Source organism: Hylobates moloch, unplaced genomic scaffold (assembly GCF_009828535.3).
Source record: "Hylobates moloch isolate HMO894 unplaced genomic scaffold, HMol_V3 SCAFFOLD_16, whole genome shotgun sequence".
Taxonomy (NCBI): domain Eukaryota; kingdom Metazoa; phylum Chordata; class Mammalia; order Primates; family Hylobatidae; genus Hylobates; species Hylobates moloch.
In genome coordinates, this window is record NW_026652291.1 from 38058093 (window position 1) to 38083958 (window position 25866).

The window sequence follows — 25866 nt, forward strand, 5'->3', positions numbered from 1 at the left end:
TATTGTAAGAGAATAAATTTATGAAGACAAGCAGACCAAAGCAACTCAAGATTTTCTACACCTGACTACTGTAGCTGTAACTTCAGATAATATGTTACCTATGAAACTTATTATGTACAAATTAGTTCTTAAGACAGAAATGATGGAAACATGTTAAAAAAAAAAAACACAACAACAACAGTAAGTGTTCAAACAGATCCCTGTTTTGTTATAAAGAACTGGAGCTCTAGGTGGCACCTAGTGGATATTTTAATAGGAATAAAAATCAAAAATTGGGTGATACTCCAACTAAATAAAAAATGCAGCTGCTTCTTAAATTTTAAAAACATACTTTACCACCCTGAATTATAAACTCAAGGCAAGTAGCTTACTATACCAATAAGGACGTGGTGTGATAAATTCTCTCACACAAGTTGTCATCAATCTCAAATAGATAAAAGGCACAGAACCAATCTAATTCTTTCATTGCATTTTAAGGCTTTGTCCCGCTAAGGGTCAACTTTCACTGTGGTTAAAGTTAAATTTATTTTCTCTAAACTCTTCTTTTGAAAGGATCTGTTATAGAGATCCTTTATTCACCTGCTCCTACAGTTCCACATCAAGACTAAAATAAAGATAAAAGAATGAGGGTCTTAGTATTCAAAATGCTTTTAACTGATGACAAGAAGGAAGAAGCCTATAGTTAAATATCCCAGAAATTTATTTGATGTTTGCTTGAATACATTTTATATAGAAAGATTGGGATTGTTTGCCTTGGATGCCCCTGGTAAATCTCGTGAGGCATTGAACTAGAAAGGGGTGCCAATCTGGAGACATCAGAAATGGAAATTACAAGCCCAATTTTAGGACTATTCTTAAAGATTTGTCTCTAGTGAAATGAGGCCACTCCCTTAAAAATGCTCAAAGTATTGGAGCTACTGTGTGACAACAGCTGATATTTAGGAGGGCATTTCATGTTCTGATCTGTTAGAACATTTAAATACTTAGAAATAAAAAATATTCAGCTTTGAAGTTTTCAATACTGGAAAACTTTCAAGTCTAGGATTTACAGCCAGGAAGGGCTGCTCTGTGTTCCTTAAATTGGACTCTGTTTCCCACAAAGTTAATCTTCAGCTTTGGCTTCCATTTCTTCTGCATCATCATCTCCATCCACTTCGGCATTTTCTCTTTCAAGCCTCTCCATCTGCCTCGCAAGTTCAGTCTCATCTGTATCTGTGACCACTTTGGGCTGTGGAAGCAGAGGTATAATTTCAAACTGAAGTAGTAAATACTATACAAATTTAATTTCAATACTATTACTGCCTAATGTTTTCTCTCTTTAACACTTTTCTAACAACTCTGTCATATCTGTTCACTTTTGAGTGACTTATCACTAATAAATTCCATTACATAAATAATAGGTGAAACTTATGAGCATAGTATAGAAAAAGGATTTATGTATTAAAATGGAAAATTATTTTCTGTCATTTTTATAAGCTAAAACTGAAAACATGAAATAACCCCAGTGGCTGTATCTTTCAAGATCACAAATAGATGTCCTGTTAAAAAAACCCGTCTTCCAGGCTCAAACTACTACTTACTAGCTTACTAATCCTTTCCATAGAAGGAACCATAACACACACATACACACACACGTTTCTTTCTTCTTGGACAAGGAAAAGACAGGAGACAACTGTTTTTTTTTTTTTTTTTTCCAATTCTGAGATCAAATTTTAGACACGCCACATCCAAATTCAAACCATAAAAAAACTTCTCATTTATATTGTTTATTCTCTTGCCCCTGGCTGGGGGCAGGGGGTGACCCCTAACACCATTAGTGATCAAAGGCCTGAAAGACCATCCTACGATATGACATTCCAAGGCTGATAGCTCTTATTTACCTACAAGAACTCCTTTTAGGAACCTCCTGAGTCATTATTAAAAATGAATCTATTGATCTCACCTCCATTTGAACATTGAACACACCCCTCTTTTCCTCAATCTTTTCTTTGATAACAGCCATAGCTTGACTGAGGACAGAAAGGCCTTCTGTTCTCTCCAGGGTTGTCGTAGTCATTACATACCGAGGAGGAGCTATTAGATTAATCTAAAAGAGAAAGACAAAAATTCAATTATGAATGTACCTACAGAACCCACAACTATTAGGATGCTTGAGATTTTATTAATCTGCTGTATTAACAAATCACCCCAAAATGTAATTGCCAATTCTACAGACAGTAATTTAGGGTCCTACAGAATTGGCAATTATGTTTTGGGGTGATTTGTTAATGTAGCAAAAGCAAATCAATACAGGGATCTAATGCAGTATATAAACAGTCCACTGCAATACTGAATAGAAAGAATGATCATTTCTGTGTATTTTTGGTGGCTAAATTAACTGCAATTATCATCAGTATAATGGATAATTTGTCTCTGAACTAAACTGATGGAAGAATCCTTCTACGACATTCTGAGTTACAGCCATCCAGTTAATTTTATCACTAATGAAAGATTCTGATCAAACCTCATAAAATTTGTATGTGTTCAGATGGAAGAAAGTGTTACTCTTTTTTAAACTGCTATCAGTATTTTGGGCACAGCAACTCTTTATTGTAAAGGAGGTTTGGCATCGCTGGCTTTCTACCAATAGGAATCTCCATCCACTGTGATAGTAACAGTAAAAACCAAAAAAGCCTAAACATAAATCACAAACATCTAGAAATATTACCAAGAACCACTGCTCAATTTTAAGAGTAAAAAACTCATTTTTGTTATGAAATGTGATTAAAAAAATCGAAACAAAGATCAAAGATCCTATTTGGTTTAGGTGAGCATTTCAGCAGGGAGGGAGACAACTGACGACTCACCTTAATGGGCATGTTTTCTGTAGAACAATTCAAACCTGCTCTTAGGGCTTCTTTTACAGCATCAATGCCTTCATAACCATAACAAGCCACTTCAATATCTACAATTACAAAAATTCAAAAGTTGATACCAAAAAATGCAAAAAATATTTGAAAGTTTAAAGGAAATCAAACATGTGGCAGATATACTAGTATTCAAATACTTATCCTGAATCCAACCTCTCTATACTGCAATTCCTTATTTATAAAATGGAGGTAAGGTGGAGTGTGGTAAAGATGGAATATAACAATAACTGCAACTTATCTAAAACGGTTTAGAATTTGCATTACCCTTTGACTCAGAAATTCTACTTTTAGGAATCTGTCTTGAAGAACATTTGTATAAATGGGTAAGTATGTATAACATAAGGGTGCTAATTTGTACCTTTTTTTTTTTGTAACTGTGAGAAAACTGGCACAACCTAAATGTTCATCAAGAGGGGACTGGTTTATGTTAAGATTTATCTGTTCTATGAAACATTACCCAGCATAAAAAAGAATGAGAAAGATTCCTATGTTCTGCAATGGAAGGGTACCTATGATACACCGGGTGGAAAAGGCTAGTTGGAGAAAATTCTGCATGGTATGTCCCATCTTTGTAAAAATTTGGAATATTTTACAGTATGCACTAAAACAAAACAATCAAACCCCTCTTTTTAAAAAATGGGCTACCTTTAGGTTAGCTGAACTCACAAGACTGTTTCTACTTGTGTCAATATATAAATTTTATGATTCAGAAGCCAAAATAATTTCTTAAGCTTTTGTTATAAAAAATAAACATTTAGAAAAATTTATAGATGTTGATGTAGCAACATATTCTTTGGTAAGTCTCATTATTTAATAGCTTTTTTGATGCATGCAAAATATTGTAAAAATCATTTAAAAAATCATTTACCTGCTCGAATTTTGACAGCCTGTGGGGTCAAGCGCCTATTAATATTATTAATGAGTACTTCCCGTTCATCTTCATTCAAATCTAAACTATCCAAAATAGATGGGTCTCTGGTCAAAAACATGAATAAATAACAAAAGGTCAAGGTTATATTACTGATAAATTTGAAACCAAACACCATGGAACAATGCATATAATAGTTAAGCACAGGCTTTAGTGTCACAATTAGAATTCAAATCTTAGCTTTGCACTTACACCCCAACTGATTATTAGTGAAATCAAAATTTTAGTGATCTAAAACAAGCAATTTAATGCCTAATACATCTGATATTCTACTATAATTGATTACTTCCATGCAATTAGCTGTCCCTGGCTCAAGGAGTTTATAATCTAGATTGAATAGAAAAAAACATGGAAAAATTTTTAAATTTAACAGTACATCTGTGCGCATCAGGACAGAAAGCTATTACTTCCAGTTAATGAGGTCAGGAAGGGCTTCGTGCAAAAAGTAGCATTTCATCTGACCCTCCTAAATGCCACAGGACAGGGACCAGGGTCTTACTAACTGGCATGTTTGTTGAATGAGTGAGCAAATGAAAATGTGAAATAAAGACTAAAAGAGGAGTAGCACTGTAAAAAGTAAACGTAGAACTATTGTAAAAAAGTTATGATACATAAGGCTGGGCACCAGTGCCTCATGCCTGTAATCCCAGCACTTTGGGAGGCTGAGGCAGGAGGATCACTGGAGACCAGGAGTTCATAGACCAGTCTAGGCAACACAGCAAGACCTCCATCTCTATTAAAAAGAAAAAAAGAAAGTTATGTCATATAAAAAAGGAATAGCATGAGCAAGCATCAGGCTTAATAAGCAAGGGGTCTTACTGGGAATAAAAGGCAAGAGAATTTGGGTGGAGGGAACTTTTACTCAGCTAACATAAAGTAACGAGAAGACAACCAACATAAATGTCTAAGAAACAAGATGACAAACAGAAAATGGGCAAATGAGGTGAACAGATGTTTCATAGAAGAAATACAAATGGTCAATAAACATGAGAAGCTGTTGACCTCTCCAACAATCAGGAGTATGCAAATCAAAAGATACTACTGTGAATTCATTAGACTAGAAAAAGGAGAAAAAAAATCAGATATATACCAAATTGTGGCGAGGATGAGGGGAAACAGGAATACTTACACAAATGCTAAAGGGAATATAAATTGTAGAATCAATTTAAAGAATAATTTGGTGAAACATAGTCATTTTAAAGATACACAATCAATCCTATGACCCAACAATTCCACTCCTAGGCATATATATTAGAAACTCTCAAACAACTACATATAGAGACACATACACTATTCATAACAGCCCTGTTTGACAAATGGGACAAAAGGGAAAATTACCTAAACAACTCTTAATAGAGGAACAGATAAAGCATATTCCCACAATGAAATACTATATAGAGATTAATATGGATTAAGTATACATCTATCAATGTGGGGGAATCTTGCTTAATAATAGCCTTATATGTAAAAATGCAAGCTACAAAAAGATACAATAGGTTACATTTTAAATAAAAAATGATTATAGACACATATATGTAGTAAAACAATAAAAACAAATGATATTGACACATAATAATTTCAGAATAGTGGTTATCACTGATAAGTGAGGAAAATAGGTCTGGAAAGGTAAAACATTGTTTCCAACTATGTCAGAAATTTTATGTAATTAAAATGCAAAGAACTAGCATTAGTTAAATCTGGACAGTATCCACATGAATGAAGCAAGAAAAGAGTGCTAAGGAAAAGGGAATAACACATGCCAAGCCTTAGTGGTAACAAGGGGTTGCTGGAGCTAGAAGTTAAACAGGTAACTAAAGAGGCCAGATGATGACAGTTGAGACAAGTTAAGAAATGTACTGAGGACTGCAGGACAGAAATATAAAGTTGTGTTTAATAGCTAATAGTGCAAACTCTGGATGGAGCCAGAATGCATGTGTTTGAATACTGCCTGGCTCTATGATTTGTTAGCTGTGTGACCTTGAACAAATTATCTCAGCTTCAATTTCTTCAACTGTAAGAAAAGGATAACAACAGCATTTATACCATAGGTTGTTGTTAGAATTATATAAATGTTAGTTATCATTATTACTATTCCCACCTTTTCTACCACGTGATATACCCCCCCCCCAAAAAAGTCACATGAGAATAAACTTGAAGGGATTTGGAACCCCAGAAGAGTTGGCTTTCTGGGGGACTCTTAATGGTACTGGGTCCTACTCATTCTCTTTTTTTCCCCCCTCTAACCCTTAACATTTAGGAAGGAGTGGGAGGTAAAGAGACAGCAAGTGTACAGAACTGAAAGAGTGTGGCTTTTTTTTTTTTTTTTAAGAGACAAGGTCTCACTCTGTCATCCAGGCTAGAGTGCAATGGTGCAATCACAAATCATAGCTCACAGAAACCTCAAACCACTGGACTCAAGTGATCCTCCTGCCTCAGCCTCCCAAGTTGCTGGGACTACAGGCACATGCTACTACACCTGGCTACTTTTAATTTTGTTTTTTTTAGAGATGGCGGTCTTGCTATGCTGCCCAGGATGGTCTCCAACTCCTGGCTTCAAGCAATCCTCCCACCTCAGCCTCCCATAGTGCTGGGATTACAGGCATGAGCCACCACACACAGCCAAGTGTGGCTGTTAAAAGCAGAGGACGCAGTGTTTGCTCCAAGAGAAAGTACAGGAAAAGTTGAGAAGTGTGTTTTATAGTATAAATGGAAGAAACTATAGATATTTTTATGCTGATGGAGCAAAACCAATAAAGGGAAAGGTGACCCAAGAGAAAAAGTAACTGATAGAGATCTCTGAGCAGCAGCTGGGCATAGGTGGCAAGACTAGTTTGAGAGCAATTAGGACACAAATTCCAGTGACAGCAACATAGGAAGAAATAACAGGTGGGACGGAGATATGTAAGTTTGCTGAGACAGTGGAAAAGTAGTTCTTGTGCAATGGTTTCTATTTTCTTTATAAAATAAAACAGGTAGTGAGCATACCAGCCAAGAGGCAGGGAACAGGGATAGAGTGGTTTTCTGAGGAAGAACGTGGAAAAGCTCTAAAATAGCCATTATAGAAGAACTGACCAGGAGCAGAGAGAATGTGGAACAGCTGAGGTTGGAGACCATGAATATGCAGTGGACCAACCTGCAAGACTGTGATTTTTCCTAGCAGCACCCAGCAGTCTACAAGTACAGAGATGGCAGGAACATCGATCCAAGGCTGGATGTATCAGAAGGAAAAACAAGGCAAAAGCTCACAATAATGGCAAGAAAGTCGTTGAAATGATGGATCATGGTGTGCCTATGTTGGATAAGAAAGAGAAGGCAGGAAATGGCGAAAAGACAGGGAGAAGAAAGGTTTGGAATCAGAGCATAACATACAGAATTAAGATGACAAATAAAAGGACCAACTGGGAGCTACATGAATAGGAGGCAGGGGCAAAAGAACAGAAAGTGTGAATTAAAGATTTTAGTGGCACAGCAAATCCTGGTGATAGTAAGGCCCAGGCTAAGGCTACATGGAAGACTGGCTAAAGTGGTGTGGGCTGAAAGTCAAAAGAGAGTCAAAAGAGGTAGAGAAAACAAGAGGTTATAGTTTTTGGTGAGACATGCTCTTTAGTCCTATAGCCACTTAGGACAATAACTAGGAAAGGAAAATGTGTGAGATAAACCATATGGTTTATGAATCTACATAACTATGATATATAAAACTACACAGACTTGACCATATAGGATTGGCCCATTTATTGGCCAATACAGAATATTTTAATCTAAATTTGGCAAGTATTTTATACATGGATGCTATGCTGTTAAATATCATGCCAAGAGTTTTGATATCAAGGTAGAAGAGAGTCAAGAAGGTATTCTTACGAGACTGCATGCTTAAATGCATCATAGGCACCATATCCAGGTCTCTTGTACTTGTCATCAAAGACCCAGGCAGTCCTCTGGAATAGGCTTTCCAGCTGCTCATCCTTGGTGTATTCTAACACCTCGGCAACATGACGAAGAATGCTATAAACCTAGAAATAAAATGAAAAGCTCAACAATTCAAAGATAAGAGATCTATAAAAAATATTTTTACATTTTAGTAAATAACATAATTTGACTACAATAATTCCTTAACAATAAAAGATCTCCATGCAAGTTCTTTCTCCATAGGGAAATACTCACTTTAAGTGGGTATAAAAAGTAGAGATAGTATACAATTTAGGGTCCTAAGACCTGGGTCAAGTCTTGACAATAACACAGTATCTCTGAACTTGTTTCCTCCCCTGGGAAAAGAAGAAACTAGTATCTCTCCTTACTACAGAGAGTGCTCGCATAGATCAAATATATAGAAACCACACACTATAAATGGAAAACAGTTATACAAATACAAGTTGTTATTATTACTCCATGAGGACAGAATCACGATTTTTTTTTTTTTTTTGCTGTCATCTTACCCACCTGCCAAACTTTTTCTTACCTCCTAAAATTAACATAGGGTGTAGATAAAAAGTATTAAGGTCTTCATCATAGTTACACATAAAAATTGAGTGAGAAAAGGTACTGACACTGAATAACTCTTCCATTTCAATATCTCGATAAGCTCTATTAACACACTCATTTTAACAATATCCTAAGGAGACAAAAAAATATGGAATTTTCCCAGAAAAGTGCTTCTCAAAAGTTAGTGGGACCTGAGAGTCTGTATTTCTAAAAAACAGTCAGGTGATGTCAATGCTGCTAGTTTAGAGACTACATTCTAAGTGGTAAGGTCCTAGAGTTTATTAAGAAGATATTTTACTGACAGTGTTTTCAAATGTGTAAACCACACTGCATAACTGTAAATACATCAGTAAAACAAAGGAAATGATTTGGGTAACTGATGGCTTTTAGATCTTTATTTTCTCTCTTACTGGGATTAAGCAAGATTTTTTAAAATCTCTTCATTGAAATTTTTTTTTTTTGATATTTTATCTTGAGGACAGAAACACTCATGGCAGAAAAGGACACCAGAGAAGGGCAAAGAAAACAGAAGCAATACAAACAGTACCACTAAGAACTGAGGATAGGCTGGGCACACTGGCTCACGCCTGTAATCTCAAACATTCCAGGAGGCAGAGGCGAAGGGATCGCTTGAGCCCAGGAGGAGGTGGTTGCAGTAAGCTGAGATTGTGCCACTGCACTCCAGTCTGGGCAAGACTTTGTCACACACACACACACACACACACACACACACACACACACACACAGAACTGAGGATGTAGAGGATGAAGGATAACTTAAACAGAACCTGAGAAAAGAGAAATACTGACAGAAGAAATGTGAAGAAATTAAATGGCTATCTTTGCTTTGCTGGTGCTTACTGTGGATGACAAGTAGGAAGTAACAGCAAAAATAAGAAAGTAAAAAGAAATAATCCTAACACGCCAGTGGAGGGGGAAAAAAAACCAAAACTAGTAACAGGCCTCTGCCCTGCTTTCCTGGATTCACAGACATTTTATAAACCCCTGTTCACTCTTAACATATAACAGCTGCTTGTCTCTGTTACCCTTATCCCAGAACAGGGTTGAAAATCAAGAACTGTATTTTGGCCAAGTGCATTGGCTCACTTCTGTAATCCCAGCACTTTGGGGGGCTGAGGTTCAAGGATCACTTGAAGCTCAGGGTCTGAGACCAACCTGGACAAAATAGCAAGACCTCATTTCTATTTGAACAAACAAACAAAAAAACCCCGTATTTTAGAGGCATTCCAATTGGAAACAAGTTAAACCAGCTGAAGTCACCCACAGTTAATTTAACCTAAAATGGCTTCAAAACACTTCTAGTACTAATTTAAGAATATCAGATCATAAGCAATACTTTAAGATAGTAGCAGTATGAAATTAAGATTTCAAATTATTTATTAAACACACAGATAGTGGACTAATTTGACTCAAAGATCAACTTACAGTTTTGGATTTTGTGAATTTGTCTTCACATTTGATTGCTTCCTCTGGAGAAACTCTTCTTTTTGACAAATCAATATATCCTGTACAAAAAAATTGTGAAAAAATTATCTCTGTCCAGGTACCACTGTACTATTGTAACCAGCTTTGAAGACCAAATTAAGTGTTTGATTGGCATACTTATGATTATTTTCTACTAAAATCATATCAACAAAATACTGCGTAAGTATTACAAGGCTGAGTATCCCTCATCAGAAATGCTTGGGACCAGAAGTGTTTTGGATTTCAGATTTTGGAATATTTGCAATGTATTTACTAGTTAGAGCATCCCGAATCTGAAAATCCAAAATCTGAAATGCTCCAATGAACATTTTCTTTGAGTGTCATGCTGGTGCTCAAAAAGTTTCAGATTTTGGAGCATTTTGGATTTGGGGATAAGGGATACTCAATCTGTACAAGATGAGAGATTCTGAATTGTTTTCAGAAATAAACTTTTATTATCAGGTAATTATATATTCTCCATTACCTTACTGGAGAGAACTAATAATTTTCAATTATCCAAATGAAAGCTAGTCAAATGCCTATCTTTCCCCTATTTCTTCCTTTTCCTTCTCCAGAATAGGAATTCACTAAGATGTTCATTTAGTTTAAGAGGCTATCGTCACAGTACACACATACACACACACACACACACACACACACACACTGAACAAATTAAAACTATCTAATCTACTGTATGACTACCATATACAAGTAACTATGTTAGGTGCTTAAACATCTCCTTGAACCCTCACAACAATCCTGCATGGTAGATTATCACCCTCTTTCCCACAGCCTCCCACTATTTTTAACCTGAAGAAACTAAAACCCACGAGAGGTTAAGTAACTTGTCAACGTCAAATAGCCAAAAATGGCTGAAACCTACAAACCTGTGCCTGGCAATGACTTCCAGTACAATGCTGAGTAACAGTGGTGAGGGTGAATGTCTTGTGCTCAATACTGGAGGACAGCATGTCTGTGGCGTTTTTCTAGACACTCTTTATCAGATTAGCAAATTCCCTTTTAGTTCTTGTTTGCTGACTTATTATGAATGGGTGACAAATTTTGTCAAATGCTTTCACATCTATTAAAATGGTTATAGTTTTCCTCCTATATTCTGTTCATATACACTGATTTTATTTCAGATTCTGAGAATTCTTCTTCATTAAAAATGCTATGACTTACATATAGCAAAATTCACTTTTAGTGTTAAGTTCTTTGTGTTTTAAAAAAAACAGTCATTTAACCACCACCAAAATCAAGTTCCATCACCCCTGAAGCCACTAAAAACTGGATACAAGTTTCTTTGTGAACATAAATTTTCCTAGAAATGGCACAGCTGGGTTATATATTAAGCACATATTAATTTTAACTGCCAAACTTTCCCAAAGTGAATGTGGCACTCTGCATTCCCACAAGCAATGTGGAGCAGTTAGAACTGCTCCATGTCTCTCAATTGATTTTTAAAAAGTCAATCTATTGATTGTGCAGTGGCATCTCACCGTGGTTTTAATTTGCATTTTCCTAATGACTAATGATGTTCAACATCTTTTCATGTGCATATTTGCTATCCAATTATCTTCTCTGGCAAAGTGTCTATTCAAAACTTTCGCTCCTTTAAAAATTGATGGTTTAGATACAGGTTTTTTTTTGTTTTTTGTTTTGAGATGGAGTCTCGCTCTGTCACCAGGCTAGAGTACAGTGGCGCAATCTCCGCTCACTGCAACCTCTGCCTCCCGGGTTCAAGTGATTCTCCTGCCTCAGCCTCTTGAGTAGCTGGGACTACAGGCACGCACCACCACGTCCGCTAATTTTTTGTATTTTAGTAGAGATGGGGTTTCACCATGTTGGCCAGGATGGTCTCGATCTCCCGACCTCATGATCTGCCCACCTCGGCCTCCCAAAGTGCTGGGATAACAGGCGTGAGCCACTGCTCCCAGCCTAGATACAGGATCTTTTAGGTTGTTCAGGAGTTTTTAAAATATGCTGGTTTGTCTTTTTATTCTCTTTATAGTGTCTTTAAAGAACATAAGTTCTTAATTTTGATAAGGTCCAATTGATCAATTTTTCCTTTCATGGATAACGCTTTTAGTGTGCTATCTAAGAAATCTTTGCCTAATCCAAGGTCAGAAAGACTCCTGTTTTCTTCTAGAGGTACTTAGAAGTCTACATTTTACATTTACATCTATGATTCATTTTAAGCTAACTTTTGTATAAGGTGAGGTGTTTGAATTGAGGTTCTTTTTGGCATATGGACATCCAGTTGTCCCAGCACCATTTGTTAAAAAGATAATTTTTTCTTTGATCAGCTGCCTTTGTACTTTTGTTAATTAACTGATCATATAAAAGCACATATAAATTTAAAAAAAATTTTTTTAAATAAAAAGAAGTGAGAAACAACAAAAGAGGTGGGGTCCTGCTATGTTGCCCAGGCTGGTCTCGAACCCCTGGGCTCAAGTGATCCTCCCATCTAGGCCTCCCAAAGTGCTGAGATTATAGGCCTGAGCTACCATGCCCAGCCAACATAAAGTTATGACTGTTAAACCAAATTGGCATTCCATACACTCCACTTGGTCATGCTTTATTATCCTTTTTATACATTGTTGGATTTGAAAAACATATTTTATCAACTGTTTTATTTATGCTAATCACGTATTTGGTCAGTAATTTGCTTTTTTACAAAAACATGTCTTTGTCGGGTTTTCTTATCAGGGTTATGATGGCCTCATAAAATTAGTCATGCACTACATAACATTTCAGTAAACAATGGATTGCATATATAGCAGTAGTGCTGTAAGATTATAATACTGTATTTTTACTGTACCTTTTCTGTGTTTAGGTACACAAATATTTACCATTGTGTTACAACTACCTAATCAGTATAGTAACATGCTGTACAGGTTTGTAGCCTAGGAATAATAGACTATACTAAACAACCCATGTGTGTATGGGCTGTACTATCAAGGTCTATGTAAGCAGCATACTCTATGATATTTGCATGATGAGACATTTTTCAGAATGTATCCTTGTCATTAAGCACCACATGACTGTATTTCGGAAGTGTTCTCACCTCCTCTTTTTTTTTTTTTTTTTTTTGTGGGAGACACAGTCTTGCTCTGTTGCTCAGGCTGTAGTACAGCAGTGTGACCACAGCTCACTACAGCCTCAAACTCCTGGGCTCAAGCTGTCCTCCCACCTCAGCCTTCCAAGTAGCTGGAACTACCTTACAGGTACTCACAACCACACCCAGCTAATTTTTAAAAATTTTTATAGAGATGGGGTCTCCCTATATTGCCAGGCTGGTCTTGAACTCCTGACCTCAAGCGATCCTCCTGTCTCAGCATCCGAAATTGCTGGAATTACAAGTGTGAGCCACCGTGCCTGGCCTACCTCCTTAACTTTCTGAAATTTTATTATGACTCCTATTATTTCTGCCTTAAATGTCTGATACAACTCATCAATTTAACCATCTGGCCTAGAGTTTTCTTTTTTTTGAGACAGGGTCTTAGTCACCCAGGCTGGTGTGTAGTGGTGTGATCTTGGCTTACTGCAGACTTGTTCTCCTGGGCTCAAGCAATCCTCCAACCTCAGCTTCTCTAGTAGCTGGAACTGACTAGAGGTGCGCAACACCATGCCTGGGTAATTTTTCTATTTTCTGTAGAGACGAGGTTTCGTCATGTTTCCAGGCTGGTCTTGAACTCCTGGGCTCAAGCAATCTGCCCACCTCAACCTCCCAAAGTGCTGGAATTAGACATGAACCACTGTGCCTGGTCAGGACCGAATTTTCTTGATGAAAAGATTTTTTACAATAAATTCAATTTCTCTAACACATAGGACACTCGAAATTTCTATTTTATATTGGTCAGTTTCAGTAAGTAAAATTTTGCAAGGAATTCACTAATTTCACCTAATTTGTTGAGATGATTGGCATAAAATTGGTAATGATATTCCCTTATTAGCCTTTTAATGTCTGTAGCATCTGCAGGGATAGCCCCATTCTCATTCCAGAGATGGGTAATTTGTGTTCTTTCCTTTTCTTCATCAGCCTAACTAGGGGTTTACCAATTTTGCTCTTTTTTAAAAAAACAAAAAACAAGTTTTTAACTTTGATACTGTTCTCTGATTTTCTGGTACTCTATTTCACCGATTATCTTATCCTTATTATTTCTTTTCTTCTAGTTACTTTGTGTTGGGAGCAAGCCCCCCAAAATCTGGCCATAAACTGGCCCCAAGACTGGCCATAAACAAAATCTCTGCAGCACTGCGACATGTCCATATTGGCCCTAATGCCCAAGCTGGAAGGTTGTGGGTTTACAGGAATGAGGGCAAGGAATACCTGGCCCGCCCAGGGCAGAAAACTGCTTAAAGGCATTCTTAAGCCAAAAACAAAAGCATGAGTGATCTGTGTCTTAAGGACATGTTCCTGCTGCAATTAATTCGGCTCAGCCCTTCCTTTCCCATAAGGGATACTTTTAGTTAATTTAGTATCTATAGAAACAATGCTAATGACTGGTTTGCTGTTAATAAATATGTGGGTAAATCTCTGTTTGGGGCTTTCAGCTCTGAAGGCTGTGAGACCCCTGATTTCCCACTTCACACCTCTGTATTTCTGTGTGTGTGTCTTTAATTCCTCTAGTGCTGCTGGGTTAGGGTCTCCCCGACGGAGCTGGTCTCGGCAACTTTGAGTTTACCTTTCCCTTCTTTTATCCTCTAAAACGAAATCCTAGGTAACTGTTTTAGATATTTATTCTTTTCTAAGTAATTAAAGCTATAAATTTTCCCCTAAGGCTTTAATATATGAATTATTTGGAAGGGCTTATTTAATACTGCAAACTCTTCTCTCCCAAGATATGACACTGATTTCAAAATTAGTTCCAGTGTGATCAGAGAACATATTTGTATTCCAATCCTTTGAAATTTATTTAGAGTTGTATTAATATTATAGCTCACCTTATTGTCTATCTTGGTGAATGTCATGCACACTTGAAAATAATGTGTATTTTGCCTTTTCTGGGTGCAGTGTTCTAAGTATCAAACAAGTCAAGGTCTTCATTGATCTAATTGTTTCACCAATTGTTCAGAGCTTGTTCAAACTTCCAACTATGATTACAGATTTGTCTATTTCTCTCTTGAATTTTTTCAATTTCTGCTTTATATTTTGAACTCTATTATTAGGCACATACACAGTGATGACTATTGTTTTCCTTCTAACAAATTGACCCTTTATCATTACAAAATATCCCTGTTTAAATCTGAAAATACTGTGTCTTTAAATCTACTTTATCTAATATTAATAGACACTGTCTCCTTAAGGTATTGTTTGCATAGCATATCGTTTTATATCCATTTATTTTCAACCAAGTATATCTCTTGTAGACAGCATTATCGTTGAGTCTTGCTTTTTAATTCATCCTAACAATCTCTGTCTTTTAGCTGGAATATTTACTTGATTTATATTTAATTACTGATATAAATGAATTCAGTTATATCAATAACTGAATAATTGATTAACTGCATAACTGAATACCTACATTTTAGGTATTTGTTTTCTATTCTTTCTGGTTTTTGTTTGAGTTTTCTTTTAGGTTAATGTTTTCTAGAATTCCATTTTAATATATCTTTGGCTTGTACAATAGTGTATCTTTGTATTTTACTTATTTCTAGAGATAGTTTCACTATGTTGCCCAGGCTGGTCTTGAACTACTGACCTCAAGTGACTCTCCCACCTCAGCCTCCCTAACAGCTGTGACTACAAGCACAGACCACTGCAACTGGCTTATTTTAATAGTTGTTCTAGAATTTACAATATACATCCTTAACCATTTTACTACTGCACATAAAATGTAAGAATCGTTAAGAATCATATAGATCTATTTACCCCACACCTCCTGGCCTTTGTGATTAAGTTGTCAAGTGTACTAAGTCTGCTTTAAACAGTATTGTTTTCTTAGCTTCTATATTTAACTATTTGGCATCCATTAATCACAGACCCAACTGTATTAACTATATATTTTATTATTAATATTATTAGCAGTAACTAAATATTTTCTTATTTTCTGTATTCTTGAGGCTCTGACATTTGTGGAGAGACTGCCCCTCCGTCAGGTGGGGAGGAGTCAGCAAAGGGCTTGCTTGGGAGCATGCCTTTCTTATGCAGAGCAGCCAATCTGGAGCCCATAAACTCACACACCAAGCCAAAATTCTCCCTGCTGTAAGTCAAGAGCCAGGTATTAGACAAGCAGGGCAGTCCTTATGCCCCAAGGCCCGCCAAAAGCATTCAAACTAGCCAACTGCAAGCCGTTTACGCTGCTCTGCCTTGCTTTTCCTGCAGAAACTCCAATAAAAGCTCTGACCTACTTTTTCTCCTAGTTCCTTGTGACTCCTGACTAAAACTGGTGCTTCCCCATGTGGCCCTGCATGGCACATCAGGCCCCCTTCTCTCAGGCAATGTAAGTAGTAAAAGTTTTCTTTCAAGGGCATTGGCCTGTGTCATCACTGGGTCACCTCTGTAGATTACAATCCCACGGGCACAAATGAGACAAATAGTTAAAATATATTTTTAAAGAAACTAAGAAGGGCAAAAATAGTCTTTTACATTTACCTATGTATTTTCCATGTCAGGTCATCACATCTCTTCAGCTTAAAGAACTTCCTTTACCTCTCTTTTTTTTTTTTTTTTTTTTTTTTGAGACAAGGTCCGGTTCTATCGCCCAGGCTGGAGTGCAGTGGTGCAATCTTGGCTCACTGCAGTCTCCACCTCCTGGGCTCAAACCATCCCCCTACCTCAGCCTCCTGAGTAGCTGGGACTACAGGGCGTACCACCACGCCCAGCTAATTTTTGTATTTTTTGTAGAGATGAGGTTTTGCCATGTTGCCCCAGCTGGTCTTGAATTTGTGAGTTCAGGCAACGTGCCCACCTTGGCCTCCCAAAGTGTTGGGATTACAGGTGTCAGCCACCACGCCCAGCCATGTCTTTAGTTTCTATTTACCTAAAAATGTCTTCATTTTGTCCTCTATTGTTGAATATTACCTTTAGATACACAATTCTGGGTTTGAGTGCTTTAAAGATATCATTCAATGCTCTGGCCTCCATTATTTCTAGTATGAACACCATAGTAATTTGTATCACTGTTCTTCTGTAGGTAGTATGTTCTTTTCCTCGGGCTACTTTCAAGATTTTCTCTTTACCTTTTTTCTTTAGTGTTAATAGTCTGATGTGCCTGGATATGATCTTAATAGCATTTATCCTGCTTAAGAGCTGTGGAGCTTCTTCAATTTGTAAATTTGTGTTTTTCTCCAACAAATAAGGGAAACTTTTAGCCATTATTTCTTCAAGTCTATTTTCTGTTCTCTCTCCTCTTTCATTTCTAGAATATATATATATATATACACATGTATATTTTGAGATAAAGAGTCTCACTCTTGCCCAAGCTGGAGTGCAGTGGCACGACCTCAGCTCACTGCAACCTCTGCCTCCCTGGTTCAAGCGATTCTCCTGCCTCAGACTCCTGAGTAGCTGGGATTACAGGTGCATGCCACCACACCCGGCTAATTTTTGTATTTTTGGTAGAGATGGGTTTTTGCCATGTCGACCAGGCTGGTCTTGAACTCCTGATCTCAAGTGATCCGCCTGCCTTGGCCTCCCAAAGTACTGTGCTAGGATTACAGACATGAGCCACCGCGCCTGGCCTTAGAATTTATATTTAAGTCATGCAACTGCATAATGATATTTTGTTCAACACTGAACTGCATATACAATGGCGGTTCCATAAGACTATAATGGAGTTGCAAAATTCCTATTGCCTAGTGAAGTAGCGCATTTAGTTTTTATAAATTTAGTGTCACTTAAGTGTACAGTGTTTCTAAAGTCTACAGTAGTGTAATGTCCTAGGCCTTCACACCTACTCATCATTCACTCACTGAATCACCCAGAGCCACTTTCAGTCCTGCAAGCTCCATTCATGGTACATGCCCTACATAGGTATACTATTTTTTATCTTTTCTACTGTATTTTTACTGTACCCTTTCTGTGTTTAGATACACAAATACCATTGTGTCAACTGCCAACAGTATTCAATACAGTAACAGGCTGTACAGGTTTGTAGCTTAGAGGCAATAGGCTATACATCTAGGTTTGTGTAAGTACACTCCATGAAGCTTGCACAACAAAATTGCCTAATGATACGTTATCTCAGAATGTATTCCTGTCATTAAGCGACACTTGACTGTGGTTCTTTCTGGAAGTTTCTAATTTCTCTGAGATTTCACTTTGTTCATTCCTTACAAGCATATTTCCCTAATGTGCTTGAGTAGTTATAATGTCTGTCTTAAAATCCATGTCTGGTAGTCCCAACATCTGAATCATCTCTCGGTCAGTCTCCATTGGTTGCTTTTCTCTTCTGTATGAGTCATATTTTCCCACTTATTTGTATGGTTAGCAATTTTGCATTGTATCCTGGGCCTGTGGCAAAGACTCTGGATTCCCATATATTCCTCTTCAGAATAGATTTTGGCTGGGCGTGGTGGCTCACACCTGTAATCCCAGCACTTTGGGAGGCCCAGGCGGGTGGATCACAAGGTCAGGAGATCAAGACCATCCTGGCCAACATGGTGAAACCCCGTCTCTACCAAAAATACAAAAATTAGCTGGGCATGGTGGTGCGTGCCTGTAATCCCAGCTACTCTGGAGGCTGAGGCAGGAGAATCGCTTGAACCAGGGAGTCGGAGGTTTCAGTGAGCCAAGATCGTGCCACCGCACTCCAGCCTGGCGACAGAGCAAGACTCCATCCCAAAAAAAGAATACAGATTTTTTGTTTTAGCAGGCAGTCAGAATCTGAACTCAAAACTATAAGCTCTGTCTCCCCAGATGGTAAGCAACTGAAATCTGTTCAGATTTTTTCCCAGTTAGGCTACTTGGAGTCCACCCTGTGTTTCAGTAGTTCAGGGACAAACAAGAGATTTGGGAATTTATATACAGACTTAGGGGATCTCCCTTTGTGCCTGCCGCCTCCTTTCTCTAACCCTCACCACTATTACCACCAGTTTCCATCTACTATGGTTGTCTAGAACTCTCGCCTCCAGTTCTAAAGCCAATAAGACCATAAATTTTCTGCTAGAACCTTAGCTGCCTAGTTGAAGCTGTCTTCAGCATGTACTTAGGTCAAAAAAAAAAACAAAAAAGGTGTAAAACAGAAAACATATCCTTTCTTATAAATGCCGACTCACCTTCAAATTTTCAATTTTGGCCTGCTTTTGGCTGCTTCTCATTGTCTTTAGGTAGTTATTTTTCATACTTGTTCAGGGTTTATGGCATTTATGTTGAAAGGCTTGTCTAGGAGGACATAATTCTCTAGTATCAAAATGAATCCTCTCTACAGGCTCTTTTGCACTTTGCTCTTTTTCTCATCCTGTCCTGGAGATCTTCCATATCAGAATATTCAGATCTCATTCTGCATAAAATTGCATTGCACGCATTTGTACTGATTTATTTAACCAGTCCCCATTTTGGTCATTTCCTGGTTTTAGTTAATGCCATACAAACAAATGCTATGGAAATATCTTTATATGTATCGACTGTACGTAAGCAAGTATGCCATTCCATATTTTTTCTGATTGCAACTAAAAACATATTTGATTTCTCCTTTTGTGTATATTTTATACAATAGAAAAAGAAGGCTGAGCACAGTGGCTCACACCTGTAATCCCAGTACTTTGTGAGGCCAAGGCAGGAGAATCACTTGAGCCCAGTTCAAGACTAGCCTGGGCAACAGAGCAAGACTCCATCTCTACCAAGAAAGCTGGGCAGGGTGGCACATGCCTGTAGTTCCAGCTACTTGGGAGGACTGCTTGAGGAACACTTGAACACAGGAGTTCAAGGCTGCAGCGACCTATGATCACACCACTACACTGTAGCCTGGGTGACAGAGCAAGACCCCAACTCTTAAAAAAAAAAAAAAAAGGAAGTACAAGATTAGACACTACTTTAGGTACTACTAGGACAGTGATGTGAAGACTTACCTAAGTTTAACAAATAGTCTCAAAGTAGTTTAATAATTTTGGGCGGGGCTATAGCTAAGTCATAGCAAAACATTTAAAACGATCCATGTGCTAAGTAGCAGTCAGTACCTAAGGCATAAGACATCCTCAGAATCTATGTATCATGTAAGGCTATAAGAAAAAAAATTAAAATGTCAGTATGTATAAAATTAATCACTTGCAGAAGTGAGAAAGTATCAGTAAACTAGACGGCTGAGGAGATTCAGAAGGATAAGCTGAATCAAGGTGACTGATATGCTGCCTTTCAGACATGATGGTAACTAATGACCTAAAACTAACACCTAACAAATTATAGTAAGATGGCTGAAACTAAAACCTATGTAATGGTATTGTATACCATGTTTAAAAAAACAGTATTCACAAAGATGATGATTTACATGGGGCCCAGAAAAGGCATCCAATAAGTAAAAAATGAATGCTCATCCAAAACTGTCTGAAAGATACCACAGGATCTGGTAGATGCAAACATTCTAATTACCAGCAAGATACACAATGTTGGATTTCAGGTGTGTATATACACACATAGTATATTGCTTTTTCAAAGCTTATATAAAAGATTCCTAAAATCCATTTGCCCCATTTTCATGCTTACCCAATGATCTCATTACTATTTTAGCTTTAAATCAAGAAAAAGGCATCCAACATATTCAGGCCTACCAATATAAATGAACTAGTACTCTGGTTTACTTATCTGTCTCTAAGTTTGGTTACCATAAGTCAATTACCAAGATCCTGATAAACACTAGAAATAAAATTCAAGTTATCTGATCCATAAAATCCTAGGATGTACTAACTAAACTACTACTAACTTAAGAGATCTTGCTTAGATAGCTAATGGGCATCCTTTTCTAATAATTTTGTATGTAAAAAGTTTAAGTATAAAAGGAGCCTTTTTTTTTAAGCTGCAGCATGCATTTTACAAAAAATGTATTTTTAAATAAACCATTTTAAGTCTGAAATTTATATTATAGATATTTTTCTCACTTACCTTTTTCTTTGTCCACCCTAATGACAACCACACACTCATTCCTGCCAATTCGGATGAGTTTGTTGATAGAACGGATACGCCTTCTGGATAATTCACTAAGAAGAATCATGCCTTCAATGTTGTTGTATTCCAGCAAGCTGACATAAGCCCCCATTTCAGCAATGGATCTGACATTCACCATCACTACATCTTCCACCTCAGGAAATTTGTGTTGATAAAATCTACAACTTAGACCCGGCATTCTGCAATTTAAACAAAAGAATTAAATAAGTGTTCAGTTAAGGTGAAAATAAAATCAATTTCCACATCCTGCCACTGAAAGAAAAGATGAAGAAAAAAATAGTTATTAGTCTTAGTCTTCTCATCCTTTGAAACTTCTTAAGTGGTACCAGAAAAGTTAATGTTCAGGAACCAAGCTTTAATTTTTATTTTGCTCAATAATTTTTGTAATGCTTGGGTGATTCTCTCCCTTTAGTTTCAGAGGAATCATAAAAAATAATGACCATCTATAAAGTACTCCAAGACCTAAGGATCAAAGGAATACCTCAAGAGTAAAATACTACTTTAAGGCATATCAAATGATGGGAAGCATCACTATTATAACTAATCAGAAAACTAAAGCTACTCTTTGCTAAAGTGAGCAAACATTTTATACGCTACCACTCACTATATAAAAGAAAAAGTTTTCTACCTAAATCCTAACCAATATACCAAATGATACATTCTGTCATTTATTATAGCCAAAATTAGTGTCACATGTCAAAGTAACAAAAACTAAAAAAATTTTAATCACAAAATAAACTAAAATGCATCCTCCTCTCATAATTCTTTTTCCTTGAATTCACAATGTCTAGCTTCTCTTATTCCAAATACTCCCAAATATTCCTTTCTTTTATTGAATAGGTACACCTAATCTTGAGAATAGCTTTAATCTCCATTACTACAAAGTTCAAGTTTCTCTTAACCTCCAAGCATTAAAGATATTTACAATTATTCCCTTTGATCCACCCAACCTACTTTCAGCACTACTCCTTTTATGATCCACAAGCCTGAAATCATAACCTGGGTAGAAGCATATTTAAAAAAGGAAGCTCTCAAACTAATGGCTGATGATTTGCATGTTTTTCTGTTAACCTTAACTGTTGTCACTGCTCAAAACATGGGTAGTAACAGAACTTAAAGGCCTAAGAAAATCTTGTGAAAATTCATTTAATAACTTATTAATTGGCACCTGCCTGTATCTTCTCAGTGGCTTCCTACTGACTTACATATCTTTTCACTACCTACAGAATCCTGTATGATCTGGCCACTGCCTATCTCCTTGTAGTACAACTTTCTCCCTAGTTCTCCTCATTTTATAGATTAAAAAAGTGAAGCACAGGTTAAGTTACTTGTTCTTTTACATACTGCTAACAGGTGATGAGTCAGGATTTGAATCCATGAAGTCTGGATCCAGAGTCTGTCCTCTTATCAGTAAGACTATATTCTCTCAAAACTATTCATAAATATATTATTAGAAATATTTTACTTAAAAAGCAACATTAATATATATATTCAGTGCTAGAGTACATAACACCAATAAGCGCAAACTATTAGTACTCATCTGTTTAACAACAAAAAGCACCATATTAATGACAGTAGCAGAGATGTATTTCTTTGTAGGGAATACAAAATCCCTACAAAATAGGGATTTAGCAAATAAAGAGAAGTAGACATTCAATGGCCAGAATTACTCACCAAGAAACAGCTGACTGGTTGTTTCGTTTTTAAACAGGGCTTTTCGGGGGATGGGGGTGGGGAAACTGTTGTTGAATATGTGTATGTAAAGCTCTCAAATTTGAGAGCTAAAAAGTTTCAAATTGGGCATCAAAATAAACTATGTTACAGAAATGTGTGGAACAGTTTTAAGACATTTAACAGGTGAAAACCACATTTACTTACCAAGTTTCTCCAAATAGTAAAGGTGATGCTTTTAGGGGAAGCAAGGCTTAATTTGATGGTTAAAAAACATGGGCAATCATGTAAGAGAATCCTGGAGGGATATGACTATGAATACTATTTCTTCAGGAGGCACAAGTCTCTTTGCAACATAAAGGGTAAGTAAACGAATACTGTTGATGGTATGTTATTCATAGTAAAGACAGACAGTAGTTAAGTACAAAAAGAATCCATACCACAAAAACTGCACATTGGTTGACAAATTTTGAACATATTGCCTAATGAAATGCTAATAAATTTTTTTTAACTTAAAAAAATCATTCGGCAATATCGAAGTCACACTAGGTGACTTCACCTCTTTATCTTTTTCACAGCATTCTGACTTATTTTATTTGGTCCTCAAGAAGTGTCAAATCAGGCAATTAACATAGTAAACTCAGGGAACAACTCTAGCCTTGTGTTCCAGTCCTTGCTCTGCTACTTCCTAGAAGTGGCTGCTTGGGAAAGATAACCTCCTTTGAACTGTAGTTTCTCATCTGTGCCATGTACATCACAGGTTTACTGAGGGTATCACATGTATACGTAAAAACATTTTGAAAACCATAATGTGCTAGTCAAACATAAAATATTAAAAGAAAAAGAAAGTATTTCCATTTTGTAATATAATAATTTGTTAATTTTTTTTTTCAGTAGCTACTATGTACTAAGCACTAATGATACAACAAGAAAGACTTACCAGGCCAGGCGCGGTGGCTCACACCTGTAATCCCAGCACTTTGGGAGGCCGAAGAGGGTGGATCACTTGAGGCCAGGAGTTCGAGGCCAGCCTGGTCAACATGGTGAAACCCCATTTCTACTAAAAATACAAAAATTAGCTGAGTGTGGTGGCAGGCACCTGTAATCCCACTACTATAGTGGCTGAGGCAGGAGAATCCCTTGAACCCAGGGGAAGAGGCTACAGTGAGCTGAGATCGTGCCACTACACTCCAGCCTGGGCAACAGAGACTCCGTCTCAAAAAAAAAAAAAAAAGAAAAAAAAGACTCATATCTAAGTAATTAAGTATAGAGTGGGAAACAAACTAGCAAGCAAATAATTACAATATAAAGTACTATGAAAGGGCACAGTGAAGCAATGAATAGGAAAAGGAGGAAGAGAAATACTAAATTATAATACTTAAGAACAAATGCTTAATAAGTACTAGCGCAGGAGCTAAACTCAAGTAATCCAACATCAAATCCAGAGTGTCTTTAACCCACAGAACCTCAATATCACAACACGCTATAATACTCTTATGTGTTCTGATGTAAAAAGTAGCAGCCACCTTTCAAAATATATCAACCAAATTCCAGGATAATTTCAAATACCCTGCATAGTCAGTTATTTTGCAGGACAAATGGCAGGTAGGACTTCTTTCTCAAAACAGTGTATGGTCAAACTGCCATAATGGATACAGAAGTTCACATTCCTTTCCAAAATATATTATGTGATGGGGACAACTCTCGTGATAATTCTAATTTGGATCTAATACATATTAGGAATGCTCTCTGAATGCTAGTTCTTGGTATAGGAGTGCTACATAAGTAAAGCTTTTATTTCATCATTATAGTTGAAAAAGAAAGTTATCACCAAATCTCTACAAACATTACTGTGCATGAGACAACTACATCTTTTGGCACCAGATGAACTAAGAATAGGTAGTAAAGTTCTGTACAAGTCACCCCCAAACTATTGACACAGAGATTGTTCTTTGAATAACAACTCAATTGAGGGGAAATAAAGAATTCTCTGCTACACTTTTTCTCGAAGAAACCATGTTTTTTGCTTAATAAAAATTTAAAAAGCCTAAGTTTTGGGGATAAAGAGACCTCAGGATGACTGTGTATTTAACCCGAAAATATTTCCTTATCTTAGGTTTTAGTTATGTTTAACTAACATAGTTAACCTAACATATGCTTAACACAGTTCTATTCTCATTGTCGCCAAAATACGACAAACTGATAGTAACAGTAATAAACTCAAGTCTCATTTAGTTTTGATTCAAGGGGTGACTCATTCAATCATCAGATGAAAAACTACTTGGACCCCGCTCTTTCCAACACGGTGCCCGTCCCACAGGTTTCTCAGGTAAGAGTCCAGTTTGGTTTCCACTGAGAAGCAGGGGAAATTTTTGGTAGAACTGTTGGGGCGGAAGAAAAGATGGAATTCTCAGGCCTGGAAAAAGCAAAGTGCTCAGCGTCCTGAGCTGGGGTTAAGAGTTACGGTGTCACAGCGTTCTCCCGAGGCCGCCCCATCGTCATGGCATTCTCACTTTCGGCATATTGTAGAGACTGTACAATCCACTCGGCCCACTTTCCTTCACGAGATTCCTCTGCTCGAATAACGATGCCTCTGGAACACAGGATGACCTACACGGAGCCGGCGAGGAGGCCCACGACAGCGCGGGTGGTGGCGGTGGTGTCCAGCCACTTCCCGCGCAGGGACGGGAAAGGGAGGTGTTAGCCCGGGGCCTACCCGCTCTCGAACACCCATGTCACTGGACACAAACCAAAGTGAGTTCCTGGAGAAACCGAGCTTGGGATTAGTCACCTGAGGTATGTGTGTGATTCCCGCACCGGAGCCCAGAGCCGCCTTCTTCAATCACAGAGACCAGACTTGCTTCTCCCCCACCGGCCGCCGATACTCCTCAGCGTGCGCTTCGCTCACTCTACCGCGCATGCGGAACCTCCTCGCATTGCGCAAGCGCTGAACGAATAGAGGCCCTCTTCATCATTAACCATAGAGTCTGGGTCCTCCGAGAACAAGGACGAATGTAGATCATGGAAGGACCTGAAAAGTACTGTTTCTTGCTATCTTAGCTTTAGCTAAGTAACCTTCAAGGCGCGAGAAAGACATAGGACTCTGATTCCTTGCCTCTGAAGAATGAATCCTCTTTCAAAGTTTCAGCTAACCATGAGATGGCGCTGTGACCAAAGACGAAAGGTGGAGAAAGACAAGGCGTGCACGCTTCGCTCCTAGTCTTTGGCCTGGCGCGTGCCGCGTATTGCGCAGCCGCAGGGAAGCTGGATGGGGAGGGGTTGGGAGGCGAA

The 25866-nt window shown here is 37.6% G+C and overlaps 1 protein-coding gene across 2 annotated transcripts; it reads right to left on the reverse strand.

Annotated features, from left to right (window-relative positions):
* Positions 1-25754, reverse strand: EIF2S1 (eukaryotic translation initiation factor 2 subunit alpha). 2 transcript variants are annotated; one of them, XM_032180491.2, is made up of 8 exons: positions 25367-25754; positions 20842-21083; positions 9762-9841; positions 7696-7847; positions 3778-3884; positions 2847-2944; positions 1943-2086; positions 1-1228 (listed from the first exon to the last, which is right to left on the reverse strand). In XM_032180491.2, exons 2-8 carry the CDS (start codon positions 21080-21082, stop codon positions 1103-1105), a joined length of 948 nt encoding a protein of 315 aa, XP_032036382.1. In that variant the 5' UTR covers position 21083; positions 25367-25754; the 3' UTR covers positions 1-1102. The 2 variants fall into 2 exon arrangements, with proteins under 2 accessions (XP_032036382.1, XP_058285572.1); XM_058429589.1 differs by lacking the exon at positions 25367-25754 and adding an exon at positions 25089-25343.
* Positions 25755-25866: the final 112 nt, after the last annotated feature.

Excerpts from the sequence above, each read along its gene's own strand:
- EIF2S1 (XM_032180491.2), bottom strand. The coding sequence starts at position 21,082 with ATGCCGGGTCTAAGTTGTAGATTTTATCAACACAAATTTCCTGAGGTG. Across the intron at positions 3,885-7,695 it reads GCATTTAAGCATGCAGTCTC|AGACCCATCTATTTTGGATA; the intron begins GTAAGAATACCT and ends GTTTTTGACCAG. Across the intron at positions 2,087-2,846 it reads CAGAAAACATGCCCATTAAG|ATTAATCTAATAGCTCCTCC; the intron begins GTGAGTCGTCAG and ends TTTCTCTTTTAG.